The 22,035-nt window shown below is 52.7% G+C and overlaps 2 protein-coding genes across 3 annotated transcripts in view; one reads left to right on the forward strand and one right to left on the reverse strand.

Moving 5' to 3' along the window:
- Positions 1–3,079, forward strand: part of SAMD11 (sterile alpha motif domain containing 11) — a 93,367-nt gene extending 90,288 nt beyond the window's left edge. For both annotated transcript variants that reach the window (XM_063317441.1, XM_063317442.1), the window contains exon 13: positions 1,630–3,079. In XM_063317441.1, coding sequence (XP_063173511.1) covers positions 1,630–1,872 — 243 coding nt within the window. In that variant the 3' untranslated portion in view covers positions 1,873–3,079. The remainder of the gene's footprint in view (positions 1–1,629) is intronic.
- A 5,291-nt stretch (positions 3,080–8,370) lies between these two features.
- NOC2L (NOC2 like nucleolar associated transcriptional repressor) overlaps positions 8,371–22,035 on the reverse strand; it is a 32,483-nt gene continuing 18,818 nt past the window's right edge. Inside the window, exons 14-18 of the mRNA XM_063317607.1 lie at positions 21,634–21,777; positions 20,106–20,219; positions 19,535–19,676; positions 10,364–10,480; positions 8,371–8,526 (exon numbers count right to left, since the gene is read on the reverse strand). Coding sequence (XP_063173677.1) covers positions 8,405–8,526; positions 10,364–10,480; positions 19,535–19,676; positions 20,106–20,219; positions 21,634–21,777 — 639 coding nt within the window. The 3' untranslated portion in view covers positions 8,371–8,404. The remainder of the gene's footprint in view (positions 8,527–10,363; positions 10,481–19,534; positions 19,677–20,105; positions 20,220–21,633; positions 21,778–22,035) is intronic.

Below are 22,035 nucleotides of genomic sequence, written 5' to 3' on the forward strand. Positions count from 1 at the left end.
GGATTATACCACTGCAGGCAGGTAAGGGGGGAAGTGCATTTTTGAATGCTCCCCTAGGAAAGAAAAATTCTCTGAAATTAGAAAACTAGCTGATGGAGCATGAGGCATGGTTCAAGTTTCTCCTACAGCGTATTGCATTTTTTTCCTTTTAAACCTGAAGCAGGAGAACATTGGAAATCGTCTCCCCTCTGCTACTTGGATTCTGCCATCCCCTACTGTGCTAACGGCAACGCTGGGCTGCCCATTAAGCAGGAACCCAGGTTAAGTGTGCTGTGTGAACACACAGCCAAAGTGGTTTGGGGCTTACTGGGCTGCTGAAGCCTGCCATAAACAGCGTCCAGTGGCTTTAGCGTGCTGCTGAGGTCTAGGCTATCGTAGTTGATTCGGTCCATCCTGGTTTCACAACCAAGCCTGGTGAAATGCATGAACCCGGTTTGCTGCCGAGTTGGTCGGGCATTTGGGTTTAAAGCTTGGAAGGGCTCTATTTGTCTCTAAGACTGCGACGGACTGCTTCAGGGCCGAGAGCCTGGATTCCCTGCTCCCCTTCTTCCTTTGAATCGTTATTTCCAGCGCAATCGTTCCGCAGGGAACAATTGCCCAAAGAACCTTTTTATTAGATCTCTCGTAAACAGGGAGGCTTCAGGGAAAGTAATAAAGCTGCCCTTATTGTTTTAACATAATAAAACAAATGTACATGGCGAGTGGGTGAGAGGAGAAAGCGAACCTGCGTCGGCAAGTGTTGGTGGCCTTTTGAGCGGGCCAAGAATGCACCGATTCGGGTGGAATCGGTGCAATGTGACCTGGGAGGGCCCTGCAAGCTTTGAAGGATGACAGTCCCCAGTGCCCTCTCAGCTGTTCCGGTAGGACCCAAAAAGGCTCAGAAGGAGCCAGGCTCGCAGGCACAGCGTGATGCTTCACAAGTTTGGGGCGAGGAGGTGATGCCTGTGGCACCTGGCCCTGCTGAGTCCCGAACTCCTGAAGATGCCGTTTTGATCCAAGGATGTGTGCCTGGATCGGCAGCCAAGACATTGGGTCTCCCTTCAAAGTGCCCCCCCTGCACGCATGCGCACACACTGCATGTTGCATTTCCACCTTGCAGCCTTCAGCTTGGCTCCTTTGGTGCCCCAGGCTCTGAGACGTAGCTTGCACGGAGAAATGCAGTTGAGCCACGCAAGATTCCTTCCGTGTTTTGCCCCTTCCTGTTCTCCCCAGCAGGCTTCTAGTCCTGTGGAGTGGGTCCGTAAGGCCTTAGAGCAGTGTTTCTCTGTGTGGCTGTGCTGGCTGGGGGATCCTGGGGGCTGAAGTCCGCACCTCTTCAAACTGTCAAGGTTGACAAGCCCTGCTTTAGACCCTGTGGCTGATGCCAGGCGGGCTCATTCTTTCTGGCAGAGCAGTTGCAGTTCTCTGGTTCGGCTTCGGAAGGGGGATGGATGATGCCGGATTGTGGGCACCCTTTTTGCTTTACTTTTTATTCCCCAAATCCTTGCAAGCTCAGCCCACCTTGGGCTGGGAGTCAGTTCCCAAATGCCCAGTGGTTGGCCACGCCCGAATCCAAGCACAGGCTTCACGCAGGGGTGCGCTCCCTTCTCGTGCTCACGAGCACCGTTTCCCCTTGTGCTCTCTCCCCAGGTGGCCAAGCGGGTGGGCCGCGTGTTCTACATGGCCAGCTTCCCGGTGGCCTTTCCGCTGCAGCCCCCGGCCCTGCGGCCCACCGATGGCAACTTGCCTCCCACAGAGCTTCGCCCGGCCTCCACCGGAAGCGTGGCTTCGTCGCCCTACGGCGGGACGCTTCTCCCCAGCCGGGTCTCACCAAAGCAGGAGAACGGGACCCCCTTGATGGCTCTTGGCGACCCCACCAAGCCCCCGTCGTAACCCCCCGCCTCTCCTCCGCAGTCTGACATTTCACAGTCTGAAGAAGCAAGCCCACCCAAGAGGCCGCGTGGGACTTTTCTGAATTAGGGAATTGAAAGAACGGACGGGAAGTTTTTCTGGATTAGGGAAGGTGGGAGGAACGAATCCAAAGAGATAGATGAAGGAAGGAAGGAAGACACGCAGACACGCTCGGAGATGGAGGGGGCCCGCCTGCCTTCTCTCCTCCATGTTGTGGAAATACACCTTGGCAGAAGGGCCAATGGGCGGATCCAAAGGAGAAAGGAAACATCCCCCCCCCTTCCTTTTTCTGGGGAGAAACATCCCTGGCTGGAACCGGTACGACACAGTTCCTTCTTTGGGAGGTCTATGCATCACTAGCAACTTTTGAAATAATACCAAAGACAGACAAACTGATCCGGCACTGAAAACTCCTCCGGTCCGTGTTTACTTCAGCTCGGATGGTACAGCACAGCCAAGCTCTGTGGGGCACCTTCTCTCTTTCTCTTTGGCTTTCTGTGTCTCTCTCGGTGTGCGTTGTTGGTTTTTTCCCCCATCCTCGCATATCTGGGTGTTCGCTGCTGGGAGGCTGCAGGGGGTCCATCCACAGTTGGGGACCTGCCTGGGAATTGTCGGGAGGGGGAGAAGAAGGAAGCAGAAGGATATTGTAGAGGGGTGGGGGTCCTGTTGCTCCCTCCTGGAATGGGGTGTGTGTGTGTGTACACATAGAGAGTTATGCTCCGTTTTAATTGGATTTTGCGTGTGGAGGATGTGTGCAGTTTTTCCCGGCAGGGCCGCCTGGCTGAGGATGCGGAATTGCACATTTTCCCTGGCATCCACACTCAGGCGTTGCCTATCCATGTTTAGCCCTTGCCAGCTTTCAACCAACCTGTGTGGGAGTTGGTGTGAATGGGAGTGTGTGTGTGTGTGTGTCTCCCCAGTTTGTACAGCGGTGGAAAAAGAACGTGTGGCCAAGCTTGCCTGTTCTGTTTCAAGACACCCACACGTCCTTTTCCCCCCTTGTGCATTTTCAACAGCACCAAAATCAACTCAAGATAGCTCAGTGGTACCTTAGCTTCTTATGATATATATATATATATATGTGTGTGTGTGTATATATACGTACGTACATACGTATGTACATATATATATGTATGTATGCATACTGTCCAACTATCCATCACTTTTAAAATTAAGGCTTTCCAGCAAATCAGTTGAAAATAACAATAAAAACAAAGAACTTGCTCAATTTATAAAACGGGTGCTTGTTGGAGTGTGTCCTTCAGAACGTCCATTCCTGGGGGAAGGTTTTGTGGTGGGCAGTAAAACTATCGGGTGGGTGGGGTAGGAGGGTAAATGTAATCTAGCTTGTTAGATCAAGCCTTGGCCTAACGAACCAGGTTAGGCCAAAGTGGTAAGTATGAAAGGGCTTTTGTGTTGCTGGCACCTGTGGAAACCCAGCCGGATGGGCGGCGGAGAGGACGGGACTCACAGGTAAGAGGGGTAAGGGGTGTGGGGGAAGGGGGCCTGGCAGGAAGATTGGGGGGGCAAGCGGGCCAGCCGGTTGAAGGGGCCGGGCGTAAACCAAGGGTCTCCCTTGGCAAGGGCTCTCCGGCTGGCCTGCCTGCCCCCCCCATCTTGCCAGTGCCTGCCTTTCTCTGCCTCACCTTGGCCACTTCCACCATCTTTGGCCTCAAGGGTGGCCCAAGGGGGGGTAGGGAGCGGCTAGCCATGGGTAGCCCCCAGGAGTCTGCCAGGGGCTAGAGTGGCCCCTCCCATCTCCCCAGGGCCTTCCTTTCCCCCCGCCCCCGTCTCCCAGGTGGGCTGCTGATGGCGGCTGAGTCGGGGTGGGGAAGGGAAGGCGCTGGGAGGGGGCCAGAGGCAGGCTGGCGAGGCGGTCCTTGCCAAACGCTCGCTGCTCCCTTTCCCCAGCCCCCCTTATGCTAGGCTTGTGGGCAGGGGCATCAGCGAAGAAGGGAATGGGAGGCCCTGGCATTGAAGCCGGGGGTGGGGGGACGGGCAGGCCAGGCAGAGGTGCCTGCCTTGGAAACTTGGGTGGGGGCACTCTGACCTGCCCATCCCTCTACCCCTCTTTGGTCCAGGGTTTCCCAACCTTGGCAGCTTGAGGATGGGTGGACTTCAGCTAGGAGTTGAGGCCCACACGTACCTCAGAAGTTGCCAAGGTTGAGAAACGCTCGGATCTTCCTTTCCCTCCTTCGCCTTTGCCACCAGCGGTCTCCCTGCAAGCGTGGCTTCCCTGCTCCCTTTCCCCGGCCCCCTTGGTGCCAGGCTTGCGGGGAGACCCTTGGTGGCCGCCAGCGGTCTCCCTGCAAGCGTGGCTTCCCTGCTCCCTTTCCCCGGCCCCCTTGGTGCCAGGCTTGCGGGGAGACCCTTGGTGGCCGCCAGCGGTCTCCCTGCAAGCGTGGCTTCCCTGCTCCCTTTCCCCGGCCCCCTTGGTGCCAGGCTTGCGGGGAGACCCTTGGTGGCAAAGGCGAAGGAGGGAAAGGAAGATCCAAGCAGCGTTTCTCAACCTTGGCAACTTCTGAGGTACGTGTGGACCTCAACTCCTAGCTGAAGTCCACCCATCCTCAAGCTGCCAAGGTTGGGAAACCCTGGACCAAAGAGGGGTAGAGGGATGGGCAGGTCAGAGTGCCCCCACCCAAGTTTCCAAGGCAGGCACCTCTGCCTGGCCTGCCCGTCCCCCCACCCCTGGCTTCAATGCCTGGGCCTCCCATTCCCTTCTTTGCCGATGCCCCTGCCCACAAGCCTGGCATAAGGGGGGCTGGGGAAAGGGAGCAACAGTTTGGCAAGGACCGCCTCGCCAGCCTGCCTCTGTCCCCCTCCCAGCGCCTTCCCCACCCTGACTCAGCCACCACCAGCAGCCCTCCTGGGAGATGGGGGGGAGGAAGGCCCTGGGGAGATGGGAGTGGCGACTCTAGCCCCTGGCAGACCTGTGGGGGGGGTCCACCCAGGGCTGGCCTCTCCCAACCAGGGCTGCCCTTGAAGCTAAAGATGGTGGTGGCGGCGAAGGGGAGGGAGGGAGGGAGGGGCACAGGCAGGGGGGAAAGAAAAACTCACACAGCAAGAGACCTTTAATGTTTTTATTGAAATTCAAGAGAACAAGCAGTACACCCCCCCTCCTCCCAGGGTCCCCCTCCCCTGACCCCCCCCCACACCTGGGCCAGGCTTGAAGCCATGGGCCTTGGCAGGGGGGGGCCCAGGGAGGATGGGGTGGGGGCAGGTGGGCTGCTGGGAGGTGCCACTTGGAAGGGCCAAGTGGCACCCCCCAGCAGCCCACTTGCCCACCCCATCCTCCCTGGGCCTCCCCCAGCCCCCACCAAGGCCCCTGGCTTCAAGCCTGGCCTAGGTTGGGGGGAGGGGGTCCCCCCAAAAGACATTGGGAGTGGCCAAGGGAGGCCCAGGGAAGATGGGGACAGGGCAGAAGGGCCAGCTGGAGACCAAGGGACATCTCCCAGCAGCCCACCTGCCCCCACCCCATCTTGCCTGGACCTTTCCCAGCCCCTGCCAAGGCCTTTGGCTTCAACCATGAGATGAAGGCAGGCTGGAGGGAGGGAAGCTCTGGCAAGACCAGGGCTGCTGCTGCTGCTGGGGGCTTGGATGCCCCCAAGCCTCCCTCTGCCAGCCTCCCTTTATGCCAGGGTTGGCTCCTTGGCTGCCTTCCCACCAGCCCACCATGCACAGCACCTTCTCTGTGCATCCCTTGCTATAAGGAGTGGCGCACAACATGCACAGGGCTTGAAATGAAGCGCAAAGCGCCTGCAGGACTCAGCAGCCACAGGAGGCCCCCATTTCAACCTCTGAGTACTTTGTGCGCCCCTAGTTATAAGCAAGGTAGGAACCTCAAAACCCGAGGATCACCCCCCCCCCCACATTGCTTTCTGCACTGGGAAAAATGGGGGTGGGTCTTTAATTACACACAGTGAATCCAAGTGCAGCCCTAACAGCAGTTTCTCAGCCTTGGCAACCTGAGGGGGTGTGGAACCGAACCTGCTCGAGGTTGCCAGGGTTGAGACATGCTGGGCACCTTTGGAGCTAAGGTGCACCTGCTTGGGCCTATGATTCCCAGAATCCTGCAGCCCATCACTGGGAACTTACAATCCACCCTGGCCAGGGGCATCCAGGCTCCATGCCTCTGAGTTGGATGGACTTCCATTCCCAGAACTCTTAATGTGCAGGAGTGTTCTGGGAGCAGCCGCCCACATCTCCAGAGCACAGGGGCCTGATGCCTCCCAGAGGGATGGATTTCGTTCCCCAGAATTCTCCAGCCCCATTGCTAGCAATTCCGGGGGCCCAGGTTCATTTGGAAGCTCCATGCTGACCTTAAGTTCCCAGAATACAGAAACGGGCTGGAGAATTGTTCACCCACTATCTAGATGGGCTGACCTCAGTCCCCAAAATTCTTAAAGGTGGACTAGAGAAATCTGGAAACGGGGGTTCTCCCATCCAGATACAGGCATTCAGGGTTCTGCTCCCTCCAGGGTGGCAGACTTCATTCCCAGAGCCCATGACACAATTCTAGGAGTGGAGGACCACCACCCAGTGAGCGTAGCGGGTGAACTTCAATTTCCGTAACTCACCATCAAGAATGCTGGGAACTGAAGTCCTCTGTTATGCACAGAATTTCATTGCCTTCAAATTGGACTTCTGCTCCCACAGCTTTTAATGTGCTGGAGAGTGCTGGAAATTGAGTGGCGGCCATCTGGTGGTCTCGGGGGGGTGGGGGGCAACCTCAATTCCTATGACTCTCAGCCCACCATTCCAAAGAATTCTGGGAGCTAAAACCCATCCCTCTGGAAGTAGCCTCTTCCAATGAGTGGACCACAGCTCCCAGAATTCTGGGAATTGAGTGGCAACTATCTAGTGCTCTGGGGGGGCTCAATTCCCATGATTCTCCAGCTCACTATTGCTCAGGATTCTGGGAACTGAAATCCAACCCTCTGGAGGTCACATCTTCCAATGGGTGGATTAGTTCCCAGGATTCTGAAATGTGCTGCAGATTTCTGGGAATTGAGTGGCAGCCATCTAGTGCCTTCCACATGGGAGAACTTCAATTCCCAGAATTTTCGAGAGAGATTAACTTGGAAAATTCTGAGCATTGAAGTCTGCCCATCTAAAAGCCACTTGGCTTAATGAAAGCAGAGTTCACATCCACCCACGTTTGGCACCTACCTGGGGTTGATGGGCATTTGTGACCTTCCAGGTCAGTGTTCCTCAACCGTGGTGACTTGGAAGACGTGTGGACAGTTCAACTCCCAGAATCCCCCAGGCAGCATGGGAGTTGAACTGGCTGCACGTCTTCCAAGTCACCACGGTTGGGAACGCTGCTCTAGGCTCTTCTGACACCTGAACTCTCTGTCCCAGCACCTGAAGCTTCCACTTGGGCCACCCAAGGCTCCCAGACAAGATGAACGGTCTTCGCCCAGGGCACAGGGGCCCACAATGGCTGTTGCACCCACCCGCCACTCCCCACAGCTTAAAGCCAGGGAAGCCGCCATTTGGGATTCACGGGACCCAAAGGCTTCCACCAAGGGTTCTCTGGGTTTCAGCCCCGTTCCCACAAGCCACAAAACGTGGCTGTCCTGGCCAGGCTTAAGACCTAAGGACCTCTCCGGGATCTGCAATGCCCCCCTCCACCTGACTCGCAAACTGCAGAAACTCAGCCTGACACGTTTGGGACTAAATCAAGACCAAAACACTAAGGTTTGCAGGCTCCTCAACAGCCAGCTCTGATCTGCTGGGCGACCTCAAACCACAAGCTGGTGGGTCTCGGTTCCTGGTGGGCCCAGTGTGGTGCCGAGAGAAGTGGGCACGGATCACAACACGGTGAAAGCCGCAGGGGACAACGGTGCTCCCTTGGGATCTGGCCGCTTTGCCCGCTGCGGTTTCAGCGCACCGAGATCCACGCGTGAGAAATAAATCCACACGGCAGGCTGTTTTTACAAGCCATTTCCGCCAGCGAGACAGAACGAACCCGCACAAGTTTTCCCATCCCCTTCAAACAAGTCTTCCACGCGTACAGAAATAAAAATGGACAACTGCAAGAATGGGGGGGGGGGGGATTCAAAGCAAGCATCGCGTTGCCCTGGAGATGCAGTCCGACTTTTCTTGCTGCGGGCTCCAAAAAAATACAAACTATTTTTCATCTGAGGGGCTTGCAAGAAAACAGAGAAGTCCTTCAAAAAAAATAAAGCGTTTATGCAGTAACCGCAGTTGGGAAATTGTCTTCATCTCTGAATCTTCAGTGCCAGGGGTGGGGCTGTAGTCCAGGAGAGGAAGAGGGAGCACTGCTGGCTGGGTTTTGTTCTGAGATTGTTTTAAAAAAACCCACAAATTCAAAAGCAGCAGCTTTTACAGCTACAGCAGTCTTTTTACTGCTCCCCTGCCCGACCCCAAATTTTATGGCGTGTCTCCCCAAGCGCATAAACGCCGCTCCAGGGCCAGCTTGAACAATGCAGCCCCCTCCTCGGCACCCCCACGGGGAACAGCTGTCCGATCATCCCCCCCAGCCCGTCCATCAGTCCCCGTCGGAGAAGGCCAAGTCTTCCACCACATCCTCTCCTCCTCGTGCCAGCTGTTGCAGCTCTGCCCGAGACAGTGGTTTTCGGCCCCGGCCTCCAGGCACGGCCCTTTTGCCCCCTGGGGAGGGAAGAGGAGGCATAAATCCCCTTATCGAGAAGAGGAAGGAACAGAAAAGGCAGCTGGGGGCTGTTTAATCACCAGCGCTAATTAATTGATCAGCACCTCCACATCTGCAGACAGGGAGAGGCTGCAGGACAGAAGAACATCTGGGTGGGGGACGGGGGAAGAAAGCCTGGGTGGTCTAAATCTTAATTTCCCATTTTCTTTTGGGCGACAACCCTGTAAGGGAGGCTTCCCAGAGACACACCCTAGAAATGAGGGGGCGAAGGACACCACCCCAACTGTTTGGAGGCAATTAAGAACAGGGATGGGCTGTTCCAACCTAGGATGAGACAGGACCACTTTCCCGACCCAACATGAACACAGCCATCTCCAGGCTGTGTAGGTAGTTTGGACACCCACCCACCCCACCACCACCAGGGATGAGGGCCATGGGGGGACCCCACCCCGCAGGAGCTCCACCTGCTCTACCCCAGCCTGATTCCAGGCAGGAATGTTTCTCCCACCTTAGGAGCACGGAAATTCAGGGCTGCCCACCAACAAAACGAAGGTCTTGCCAGTGACATTTGCACCAGATTGCAGTCCCTCCAGGTTCAGGATTTTGCTCTAAAAAGCTCGTTTTTTAGGGCCAAGCGGAAAACAAAGCAGGGAAAAGGGAAACCAGAATGGCCGCTCTGAACGAGGTGTTGAGTGAGGCTGCTGCAGCAGCCCCCCCACCCCGCTTCAACATTTTGGCAGCCCCAGAGAGAAATCATTTTGAGAGCTGGCACGCAAACACGCCAAAGGGTGCCAGCCGTTGTCTGCTCTGACCTCTGCTGCCGGTCTATTCTGGGCAACGGCACGGAGGCTGGCACGCCAAGCCTCTGCCATCTGCTACCGAGAATTGGGCACCGCGCCGGCTTCTCTTCGCTGCAGAGCCGGGGGACAAATGGTGGGGAAGGAGGGGTAGCTGGGCGGGTTCTGTTCCTGCCGCACAGCTAAAGAGCAGAATTTGAGCCCTTGAGAGTTGCTTTCTGCAAAGGCCAAACTCTGAATAAATGAGAAAGGCAGGACAAAGACAGGGTTACCCGAAGATATTCTCCTGGAGGGTTATTTTGGCTGGGGGGGGGTGAGGATATTCAGAGAGAGACCCCCTGCGCCTCTCCAACCGGCCTCGATCCTGCTTCAAGGTCTCCACTGACCCCTTCTGAGCCCCCGGGGGGCTTCGGCAGCTGGGTCCCTGCTCCAGGCCAGAGAGGTGGAGCTGGGGGATTCTCCGACCAAGCGCATGGCCTCCCCCTCCCACCAGGCCCCAGCCGTCCCTCCAAGGCGATTCGCCACCCAGATGGCATCCAGGGACCTCTGCGTGGTTGGCAGAGTGTAAGCTGTGCTGGCAGAGAGCAGGAAAATGAAGTGTGGAGTTGCCACGCCCGGCCAGCTAAGACTGGAGGGGTGGGGGTTCTGGTTTGCTTTTCCTGATCCAGGGCAACAGCTCGAGAGAGGAGGGCAGCCCAAAGGTTTAAGGAAGGCATGGAGAAGTTGCTTCCAAGGGACAGCAGCTCCCTCTTCCCTGCAGTGGGGCAGGGGCTGAAAGCCACACGTGTCCAGCTGCGAGCACAGAAGAGATGCACAGGACGAATTCCCCCAGCTGGGGTCCTCCAGCTGCTAGACGGAAGACACGAGCTGGGGAAGGTCTCAACCTGAGTGCAGAAGGAGCACCCCCCCTTCCCAGTCTTGCGTCAACCCCAACCACGTTGGGCAAAACTATCAGCAGGCCGCGGGAGCTCCGCAGCGGATGGCCAGATCCCCCTTTGCCGCACGCGCAGAACTGCAAGGAAGGCCTCGGACGCTTTACCATCTGGATCGCTCGAGTTCTCCTCCTCCTCCTCCTCGCTGTCGACTTCGTACTCCCCTTCCTCTTCCTCGCTGCTGCTCACGGGAGCACCGTCTTCAGCCCCCTTCTTGCCTTTCGCTGCAGCCAGAAAACAGAACAGGGACGGGTGAGAAAGACGGGCCCCCGGTGCGTCCACGGAGAAGACCGCCCCAAATGTAAAACGGCCCTTCTGCAAGCGAGAGATTTTAAAAAACCAGGCACGTGCACCACCCAAGGGGCTTGACGGAAGAAAACAAGCTTTTTCCCCCCTGGACTTTGGATCAAGAGAAAAGGCACGCTGGTCCCTTGAACGTTAACAGCTCAAAACAAAGTGAGGGGTTACAGTACATTACAGCCCGAGGCGTGCTTACAAGGCAGTTTCCAGAGGAGAATTGGGGGTGGAATGGAAGGGGACGCCGCTCCCCGAACAGATTTTTATTTCGAGACCAGAAAAGGCAGGAAATTGTGGTGGTGATGGCAACAGGTCTACGCCCAGCGAGAAAGCTGGATCTGCAAGTAATAAAGCAGTAATTGCCGCGGACTGATCAATCAGACCTCCCCCCGCCCCACCACACTCCCCCCCGACAAAGAATTAGCACCTCTCTGCTGCAGGGCCAGCGAGGTGGGCCGGGGAACAAGAACTGGGTTCAACTGGCTGGGGGATGCTGGGCGTTGAAGTCCACCCATCTCAAAGTTGCCAAGGTTGAGCAACACTGGCCTGGATGCTCGTTTTGCCCTATTTTTAAAAACTGGGGGGAAACAGCACCTTGGATCAAGTCCCACCTTTCCAAAGACGGGGAAAAATCGAACGCCAAGATGCAGGGGGCTATTTATTAAACTTTTCTGCTCTTCTTTCAAGCAATCCATCTCCCACCGGCCTTTTTAACATTAACCCCTCATTTTGATTTATTCATGGCAATTTCGAGCCCATTCTTCTTGCAGAAGTAAACTCAGTAAGAGGAGTTTTGAGGGGACGTGAGATGGCAAGTCGCTGGCTGCCATCTCTTTGCCTCCAAGGTAAATATATAAGGGGGTGCGGAGGGCAGCCGCCTTGCCAGCCAGTGATGCCAAGTCGGTCCACCCCCCATCCCTTCTGTCCACACCTTCACCAATTCAGATGAAGGAATAAGCTCCTCGTTCCACTTCAAACCACAGGGAGAGGCTGGGGCCTTCCACCGCTTATTTAAAAATACGCGAAGACCTTTCAGAATTCCGTTTTTGAAACTGGGTCTCAAGGGACAGCTATCTTGGGTCTTTTTTTTTTTTTAAGAACATTTTAAAGCGATGCAAATTTCACTTCACCACTGCAATTTATACGCCGCCTTTCTCTCGGGAAAGAATGCCTTGGATGGCAGGCGGTCCAAGCGATGGGCCCCCAGATATAAAAATGAAATGGAAATAAATCCAAGCCAAAAAGTAAAAACAGAAAAATAAAACCATTAAGCCGTGTGCATCGTTCACTGCTTTTCCTTATACCCACCATTTCAGCCTGACAATTCTCCCAAAGCAGGAGAAATCATAAACCCCCAGAAAAATCGAAATGCAATAAACGCTATTTAAAAACAAACAAAACTCTGGTTCCCTGGCTGGGCCGAGGGCTTTTTTATGATTCTCTGGCTGCGGCATGTTTTATTTCTTGTTTTGTATTTGCATATATTTTTATTTCTTTTGAGCCTCCCTGAGTCATATACTGAGATGGGTGGCTACGTAAATTGATTTAATAAATAAATAAATCTCAGGCGGCCTCCCCACAGGGCAACAGCAGCCTCGGGAGATGCGTGGAAAATGCTTTTCGCAGGTTGCTCTTCCCTCTTCTGGCTCTGCCGATCCTGGGGGTTCAGAGAATGGAGATTTGATGGGAGCTGCGATGTGAATTCTTGCCAGTCAGAAGAGCTCGCCTTGGCCTGCAGGCCCCCAACTTCCCAGGGGCTCTGATTTCCTGTCAGCTGGGCCCAACTTGCTTTTTCGGGCACCCCCTTTGTCAGGGCCAGACGCAAGATGGACGGCAGGGTGGCCACGGGGGCAGGCCGATCTCGGCGGAACAAAACTCCCCGCGTCTTCCCATCTATCATGTGTCACATGGGGGGGGGGTGCGCGCACGCGTGTGTTGCTGCTGCTTGGCACCAACGCCCTCTGCAACCCGGCACCCTTGTGGAACTCAGTGGCTGCAACGGGCAACAACTGAGTGACATGCTGTGATTAAGCCCTTGGTGGTGGGCTCCCACGGGGGGGGGGGGCAGCAGAACAAGAGCGAAGGCGTCCACTCCCAACAGCCTTTGCTTAGCACAACGACCCTCCTACAGGGCGTCACTCCACAATCAGTGAGTTCAGAAGCTCCCTTTGGACCTAACACAGACGCGACCGGGCCATTTTCTCGGCACGTCGCTGAAGTAGAACACCATCACCTTCCAGGGTGGGTTTCCCCCGAGTTGTCTGTCTAGCCTGCACCCCCGGTGTGCTAGAAGGCCCCCTCCATGCCCCCTCCCTTTCTCCCTGCTGCTCCTTAGATTAGGAATTCCTAGGAGATTTCATGGGATGCGTCTTTTCTTTCAGATTCTTCCTTAGGGAGGGAGGGAGGGAGGGAGGGAGGGAGGGAAGGAAGGGAAAGCAAGCAAGCAAGCGAGGGAGGACCACTGCCCTCTCCTGATTGTCTCCAGCCCCTGGAATCCAGAGGTAGACTCCCTCTGCACACGGAGGCTCCATTTAGCCTACCCGCGGCGCATCTTGGGGAAACGAGCCCATAAGGCATCCAGAAACCAAGCCCACAGGAGCAGCTTCTAGGCTGGCCTCCGGAAACCCACCCAGGGGGCAAGACCCATGCCAAGGGCTTCCTGGCACTCTTCCAAGACCTCACCTCTCCCCTACTCAAGGTGGGGGGGGAGAGGATGCTTGTTTCTTTCACCTTCCCGTCCCAGGCCGCACACGCACACACACACCGAGTCGAGGACGCCCTCCCCATCTTGGCCGAGCTGCTGGCTGCCCCCCCGCCCCTCCCCGGAAGCGGAGCTGGCTGGAGTCGGAGATCTCAACCCGAGTTTTAATTCAATTTAGACGGAAGCAGGAGCACTTTAAAGGATTTATTAATCACTTTAACGATGGAGCTATTACTGGAGGTGCAGCAAGGCGGGGGGGGGAGGGGAGATGGGAAATTCTTCCTGCCTCCCTCCCTTCCCTCCCTTCCTCCAGCCTGTCGCCCATTTTTGCCTACAGGGAGAACGTCCTCGCCCCCAAAAACACTCATCCCAAATTACTGGGGGTGAAAGGGGCTTGAGATCCCCCCCCCACCATTTTTTTGTCACCGCAGAACACAAAACTGGATGCACTGCAAAAATCTCAACTCTCAATACTTGCTTGACATCCACCCTTTCATTTCCACCCACCAGGCCCCACCCCTAATCTGACCAGAATCACAGACAGAAGGGGTTGGGAGCCCCCCCCCCGCTTTCCCAATGCCCTTTGCACAAACAACATGGGCCTGGCTTTGGGAACTCACCGCCACTAGATGGGGCGGTTATGCTAAGCAGCCTTTTCAGCTGAGCAGGGATTCAGGAAGGCCTCAGGCGTGTCCAGAGGAAGTAAAATTAAATGAAAACTCTCAGGGATGCATTTATGGGAGAAAAGCACTTGCATTTTAAGTCACTGTAACCTTTCGTCCCCAGTTAGAATGGGGGGGGGGGCAAACCACCACCCAATAGCAATTCCAGGCCAACAGCTGCTTTTTATACCCCTCTGCAGACCCCTCCCCAGGCGCACAATGCAGAAACGCCAGTTACAAGCCCCCAGGGGAGATCTGGAGCTAATCCTCGGCTGATTGCACCATCTATCCTCCCTGGCTGCCCCCTTCCTTGCCCCACTGACATTTGGGGAGGGGGGCAGGAGTGGCTAATTGCTCCAGAAAAGGAACACGCCCAACCTGCCAGGCCCAGCACCACCACCCCCCTGCAAACCCGCTGCACGCATGCAAGATCAAGCTTGCTCATCACGGAGGGCCCCTCCTGCACCAAGAAATCCACCCCATCAAGGACTTTTCCTCCCCCCCGGACACCTCCAAGCCCCCTCCCATCCCCATCTTCAGTTGGCGTAATGTGATTACGCGCTGGATGCCCGCTAAAGTTCATTAGGCGTGTGCCGTCGCTTAATGTGGACGGATCGCTCGTTACAGGCAGGGTCTGGGGAGATGGCGTGCCGGCCAAGCAGTTCTGCAGCGGCTTTAATTGCCTCCTGACACGGCAATCCACCATCGGACCCCAGGCCCATTAATAACCGCGGGCAGCCTCAGACTCCCCCTCCGGAGCCTCATCAGCCGGTAAATGAGGGGAATGCACGTCGTCGCCTCTCCCTGTTGCGGCTGCAGACAAGCCATTGATCAAATCTGGCAGGCAGGAGGGTGCCCCCTTCTCGGAAACATGGGGTGGGGGGGCTCAGGATGGAGGCGTCCGGCTCCTTGACTCCTTGCCCTTTTTCTGCTGGAGAAGCCAAGTCACCTCTTGGGCTCGGCTTTTATTCCCAGCATGCCAATGCTCCGCCGTGACTTCGGAGCCCCCCACCCCACCCAGAGCTCCCACCCTGGTTAAGCCGCGATTTATTTTAAGCCACAAGGGACGAGTTCATCCTTTGCACTAAACTGTAACCAGCTTTAGCTTGCAAGCCACAAAGGCGGGGGCCGCACAAATTTGGGTGTGGGGGGAAATGCGACAGAAAGTAGCATTTATCCAAAGAGCCTGGGTGGGATCTTATGAGCAGCAGGTTCTCGTTTAGCAACCCCAAGTGGGACCGGCAACTCAGTCGTTGAGCGAAGCAGTGTGCTTATGATCTGACTTCAGCTTTCCTTTGCTTTACAGACCTGATAAGGTTGTAAATGTGGCCGTAAAGTTACTTTTTCATCACCGTCATAACTGTGAACAGTCACTAAACGAGGACTACCTGGTACAGTGCAAGCAAAGGCATTCTCTCTCTCCCCCACCCCCTACTAAGAGCTGCTACGTTCTGGTGGCGAGGTGTAGCTCTCAAGACCCTCCCCCTGTTCCAACCCCTTCTGAAAGCTACTCAAGAGGGCAACCCGGCCAAATCTTGTGGCAGGGGATTCCAACGGCCAACACCCCCCTCCCTCGGGAATTGCTATGTCCCCACATGCTCCCAATTCTATTTAATGGGGTTGACCCCAAATTCCAGCACGATGGGAAATGGAGAAATACATTGCTCTGCCTGCTTTCCCTTTTCTTCACACAGCGGCTTGGGAATTCAAATCCCAGTATCCTTAGCCAAGGTGGGGATGATGGGAGTTGCAACCCAACGCTTCTGCAGGGCACTTAGCTCAAGGCAAAGCGCGATGCCACCGTTCCAAGCCTGCAGCCATCGAGGGCTGGGCCGCCTTCTCCGGACCAACGGATTCTGCCGAGATTAGAAACGCTATAAAACGCTAATGAGTGCTTAACTACGGCAATATTTAATTAAAAAAGAAGAAGAAGAGGGGCTGTGAGCTGCTGCTAATTAACAGAAAATTGGTAATTTCCGAGCTATTAACGGCTTATTTTCCACTCATATGCACACAGGCAAGGAAGCAAAGCGATAGCATAAATAGGGAATGCGCTGTGCCGAACAGGGAAGAGCTGTGCCACCAGGCTGAACACAATCTGGGTTATCGAGAGGCAAACAGTTTTCAAAATTGGGGAGCCTATGACCTTTTCTTGCCCTAACCCCATATTGGGGTATTTTTCCTGCAGCCAAGAGGCTGCCCCACTTCCTTAGCAAAACACCCCCTCCCACACACACACCCCATCTGGAATTTTAAGTTTCAAGATGAATGTCACCACTGGGATCCCACATCCCAAACCTCTGGCCCTCTGCACCAGCTCAGGCCCTTGTGCACCTAAGCCAACATTGTCTAATCTCTGTGCAAGATGTCTTTCTACTCCCCAGGACCCTGACCCTTTCTGCAGCTTTCTGAATGCAAGGGCAGGCAGCCTCCGACCACAGACTCATGAAGGGCTGCGACAGGCATCCTCTGTTAATTGCTGTCTCCTTTAGACACCCCCTGCCCAACTTGGACCCTACGCTGGCTGGTTTCCCAGATTACATGGCACCCAAATGTACTTTGGTTTGCCTCTGCATAACACAGGAACACAGCAGTGATTTATACAGCAAACCACGATGCAACAAATCGTGGCTTAGAAGAGCACAGCCCCCCCCCCCAGCTCAATCTATCCCTCAGCCATTCAAGAGGACCAAAGCGCAGAAGAGGACGAGGACGATCATGACGACTCATTAAATTTCTACGCCACCCAACTTCCAATGGCTCGGGGCGGTTCACAAGTAACAACATTAAAAACAAGACAGGGATGCCAAAAGATTTCAGAATTACTGGGAAGTCTGGCACGTGATGGGGGGAAGGATGAAAAGGAGGTGAATTCCAAATTAGAGTTGGAACCCTGAACTATCCTTAAGGCCCTTAAAACAGAAGTCAAGCTTCTGTACCTCTTGAACGTTCGAACTTTGGAAAGTTCAAGGAAGTTGGACCAAGAACACTGGCTTAAAAAACATTAAGAGCATTAGATTATGTTCTGTCTCCCAATTCCCCAGGTGCGGCATGGCACGCCAAGGCCTGTCTGCCCTCCCAGCTTGGTTCCACCCACCCCATGGATTGAGGGCAGCTTGGTACAGAAGGGAAGCTTTCCAGATGGGACAGCACCTTCTGTTCCCCCACCAAGGGAGCCCGATCTGCCCCAGAAGTGTCACACCCACCTAGAGAGCTTCCCTCCCAGGAAAACCCGTCTTGGCTGGGTTAGAAGCTTCCTTCCCCCCCAAAAAAAGAGGAGGGAAAAAGCCAACATCATCAGCGGCCCATTGAGGGCATCCAGATTGCCTGTTGAGGAATATGGGAACAACGTTCTCGGCTATGGCCCGCCATGCACAGAAGTCACAGCAAGAGGAAAACCCAGCTGGGACTTTGCTTCTGCACAGATGCCCCCCCTCCAATCATCTCAGGACCAGGGAGACAGCAAGGCAATCAGGAATTGGTAACGCCCCAACTAGTCTTTCAAAAGTCTTCGAGAAAGGCCTGTGGAGTTGGCTGCAGTGATTTAAAACAGCCATCCATCCATCCCTCTATCCATCCATCCCTCCACCTACCTACCTACCTACTGAAAGAACATTGGGAAAATTTCAAGGAAGAACGAACTCCATCTGCTTATCTGACAAGAAATGTCCAAATTCCCCTGGGAAGCTCACAAAAAGGGGAAAAGACATCCTTTTTGCTTGTTATCCACCCCGATATACCATCTCTGACTGTGGAGGTTCCACGGGACAACTGCTACTGATGGACCATCCAGACTGGGTCCTGGGGCTGCAGAGCTCCTCCCCTCCTCTAAAGAGACCTTTGCTGATTAAATGTGCAAATTTTCCTTTATTAATTGGTCCAGCCTGCGTATAATTTGCATTATGGGCCATAGCCGGAAAGCACCAAGCTGGAAGCAATGTGTCCTACTCTGTGTGAGGAGAATGTATGTATTTATCAAACCACAGGAATAATTAAGGGTCTGCAACAGATTCTAAAATTTGAAACTTTCTATTTTGGATACGAAATGCCCCATTTCAACGGTGTCTTTCCTTCATCATTTGGAGTCTGAAAGGGTTTCTCAGACTTGAGAGAGAGTTGTTTCAATTTCAGCACACTCCAGAAAGAAAAAGCCTTTTTGCCCTGAAAATGGTGTGTGTTGATTTAAATCATTTTCAGTTTCAAACATTTTTCCTAGTAATCAACTGCAATGGTTGTTTCTCCAAGGACCCAGTTCTTGGTTATGGGATATGGTATTTTCTCAGTTGCTATGCATTTTAATTCTCGTATTATTGCCATTGTTTTTACTTTAATTTTGTTCGCCACCCAGAGTCACTTGCTGAGATGGGGGCCATGCAAACTGAAGGAGGAAATTAAAAAAAAGTTAGTTTTACTAATCCGCTGAATACTGAGGCCTGCCTGCAATGCAGTGATTGCACCAAACTGCCCCAATCAATCGACTGAATTTATTACACCGATTGAATAGCGATTCCAAATGGTCCCTCTGCATGTTACAATAAATTTGCCAAACTGCTTGGCCTGATAAAAGGTCGCTTTAAAAAAAAGAGAGAGATCAAAGATGTATTTTCAGACGAGGTTAGAAACGAAGCTCTTCTGGTGGCCTGAGATGATCCGTCCAGATTAGCCAGCTGATGGTTGGGGTTTTTTTTAAATATAATTTTTATTAAGGCTTTTTTAAAAGGGAAGATAAAAACTAATATAGAGTGAGAAAAGAAAAAAAAAGAAATCAAAGAGAAAGCTAAAAGTGCAGGAAAGGAAAGAATATCTCTTGGCTGCTATTTGTATTTAATTTCTTTTTGTGCTGTGTCTGTTTTAATTGGTTTTATGATTGTTCGCCACCCAGAGTCACTGGTTTGAGGTGGGCAGCTATACAGATGGAAGGAAGGAAGGAAGGAGAAATAGAAAAGAAAGGAAGAAATACGAAGAAGTAGCTTCCAATCTTCTTTACCGCAGTCGTAAGTACAATTATAAATTTACCTCTTGCTCTATGGTTACAACTTAACTCTCTTCTGAGATAATCTATCCTGTCTAATCATCCAAACCATAAATCACAAGTTCGATGGCTGGTTGATTTTTGAGCCTACTTGTGTTTCTAAAGGTTGTTACTTAATTCAGTTGTTTTTTTTTCTTAACTGGGCTCTTACCATGAACATTTCATCATTTATTTACCGTGGATGTAAATGATAACATTAACTGAGCATGATTTGTATACTCTAGCGTTAACCACAGGGAGCCCAGCCGACTGAATAAATGAACGAATAAAATCACAGCACAGCTATCCACTCAAAAGATCTCACGCCCAGTTCTTCGGCCCGCTTTGTAAATTTGTGCTTTTAAAGTGAGCTTTTCCTTTGGGCTTAAGAGTGATGGTAAAAGCGCTGCAGCCTTGCTGACTTTTAAAGAGAAAGTCTTCCTGGGAAGAAACTGCTTTGCAATGGAAGGGACGGGTGGGGGACAGGCCAAAAGATTCCCCCCACTTTTAACTTCTTTTAAACTCTAGCCTGAAGCCAGGAAGTGTGGGGCAGGCGAGGAAAGGGCAACGCACTTTGTGAACCTTCCTTGCAGCAAGCACTTCCTACCTTTGATGGAAAAGACACCAGAGTTTTCTTCGTCTTCCGAACTGCTCTCCATCTCAAAGAGGTCCTTAAATTCCCTCTTGTCGTCATCTTTCTTTTCGCCTGGCTTCTTCCGTTTGATTTCAGGGAAGTTTAGATCTTCCAGCTGGAGACGGGCAACAAGGGAAAGAAAGAAAAAGGGAAAAGAAAGGAAACAGCTGTTAAAAAAAATAAACCCAGCTGAACATCTTTCCTGTCTCACCAACGGTCCCTCTTTGGCTCCAACACAGGAGCAAATGCGTGATTATCCCAAGCATGTTTTTAAACGCCACAAAACTAGATATATACAGGTAGTCCTTGACTTACGGCCACAGTTGAGACCGGGATCGTAAGTTGCGTCACTGTGTGACTGGATCTGATTTACAACCATTTTTACAGTGGTTGTTAAGCAAATCACCTGCTACCGTTATACGACTAACCCTGACAAAGTCAAATTAACCAGAAAGAAGCAATATACCTCAACGACAATCACCAATTGTCATTCTTCCCTGCTAGGATCTCAAGATGGCCTAAATTTAGGGATTTTTGTTCCTACCCGCTCTTTGCCAGTAATTTCCAGCTGTATTTCCTTCTCTCGCAGTTTCTTCCAAGTCACGTAATATGTCATTAGTGGAGTTCCTTCTTCTTTTACATTTTTTTCCCACTGCTCCTGTCAAAAATTGGCCAGAAAAAGAATGACAGCACTTCCCAAGCGCTTCCCAACATTCGCGACCACCCCCGCTTTTCCCCTCCGGTGCAAGAGGTTTCTAGGTTCCTACTCCAATTCTGCAGACTGAAATGAGACTGAAAAAGCCAAGCTGTGTGTTCAAAATGACTCCGAGGGGGGGGGGAACTGCTTGTGGGGGTCTTGACAGAAATAGAATTTGCATCTAATCCACACAAATTTGATCCAAGGCAGAGGGCAGTGCCCAGGAGCTAAAAAGGGCATTATTTGTAGAACTTGGGGCAATTTTACACCACCGACGAAGAGAAAAGCTGGTTAAGATCAATGGATTTCAGCCAGACGTTCCCCAGATAATGGAAATTCAGAAATATCCTGCTGCACAGTTCATTTTATATTCTGTTACTGATAGATCTTTTCTCTCTAAACCTGATTTAATGCTGTCGCTGTTAAGCCACGAAAGGGTCTGAGTTTGACTTAGTGCCTTATGCAGGCCTAGCTGTATGTGGTTTATTCAGTAAACCATGATTCAGCAAGCCAGGATGGAGCTCTCTCTGTTGAAATTCTCCATGGAGGGTCCCTGGTCTTCTGGAAAACTGGTTTGCAGGGATGTAATAAACGGTCAAAGGCTAAACTGGCCTATCTAATAAATCAGTGGAATAAATCCAGAAGGAAATGAACAATATTCATACGGCTAACAGCAGCTCTCCCAGCATCAGGAAAGTGAGACGATTGCCCTTGATTTTTGTTTCCCGCACTGTTTTTAATTTCCTTCCTTCCTTGTGCTAGCATTTCTTCAAACGTTAGCATCCATGCTGAGAAAGGGTTGTAAAAAATGTGCCTGCGGTGTGTGTGTTATGCAGGTGGGCAAGGTCCAATGTTGCACATTTCTGAGCAGAAAGAAGAAAAGGCAAAGGACCAGACGTTCGCATCCAATGCCAAAGTGGTCTGAACTGGGCCTCAGTTGTTCCTCTGGGAAATGGGACCAAGAAGGACCTACAATCCCCATTTCAGGCCCATGTTGGCAGCTGCTCTCATCCTCCCAAGCAAGGGGGACTCATTGCAAGGGATTCCGGGAACCCTCCAATTGAGCGGCACCAGCACTGCTGATGTTCTACACGTCTAATTTTTTTGGTGCCCGTAAACGTACCGTGGTGCGTATTACGTGTTCTTGTAATTTTTTACTTTCCTTTTAGCTTAACTGATCATCCTAATGGTGGTTGGGCTGTGCTACAGTGCGGGGAGGTGCACTGTAACTGATTTGTTTGTTTGGGTCTGTCAAGAAACCAGGAACGAAACGGTTTCTGAACCGCTTAGGCAGAAACCTCCTTTTCTCAATGCATGAAATAAGCAGGTGTTTCTGTCGAGCAGACCCTTCTAAAGGGGAAAAGAAGCGACTCACCACAGCCTCCCGATTGGAGACGCCGAAGGAAGCTTTCTGGCGCTTGGCGGTGACATACGCAGAGTTCTCCTGCAGTTTTTCCAAGAGCTGACGGACGGTTTTGCAATAGTTGGCAATCTTGCACCCCTTCAGGAAGGACTTCAGCTGGAGAAGGGGAGGAGGGCAGGGGCCGGAAAGGAACAAGACAGCAAAAAATTCCATGAATGGCTCCCATTTAAAAAAAACAACACAGTAATTCTGACTTGCATACACTTTCCTATCCTCATGTTTAGATCTGGCTGGCAAAAGCGCAAAAATCAGGATGGGTGGAATCCAGCATTCTCCCGAAGCCTTGGCTCTAATTTAAAGACGGAATACATAAAGTAACTCTTAAGGTCTTGCAGAGTAGGAAAAAGCAGTGAA

This window comes from Candoia aspera, chromosome 18, assembly GCF_035149785.1.
Source record: "Candoia aspera isolate rCanAsp1 chromosome 18, rCanAsp1.hap2, whole genome shotgun sequence".
NCBI lineage: Eukaryota > Metazoa > Chordata > Lepidosauria > Squamata > Boidae > Candoia > Candoia aspera.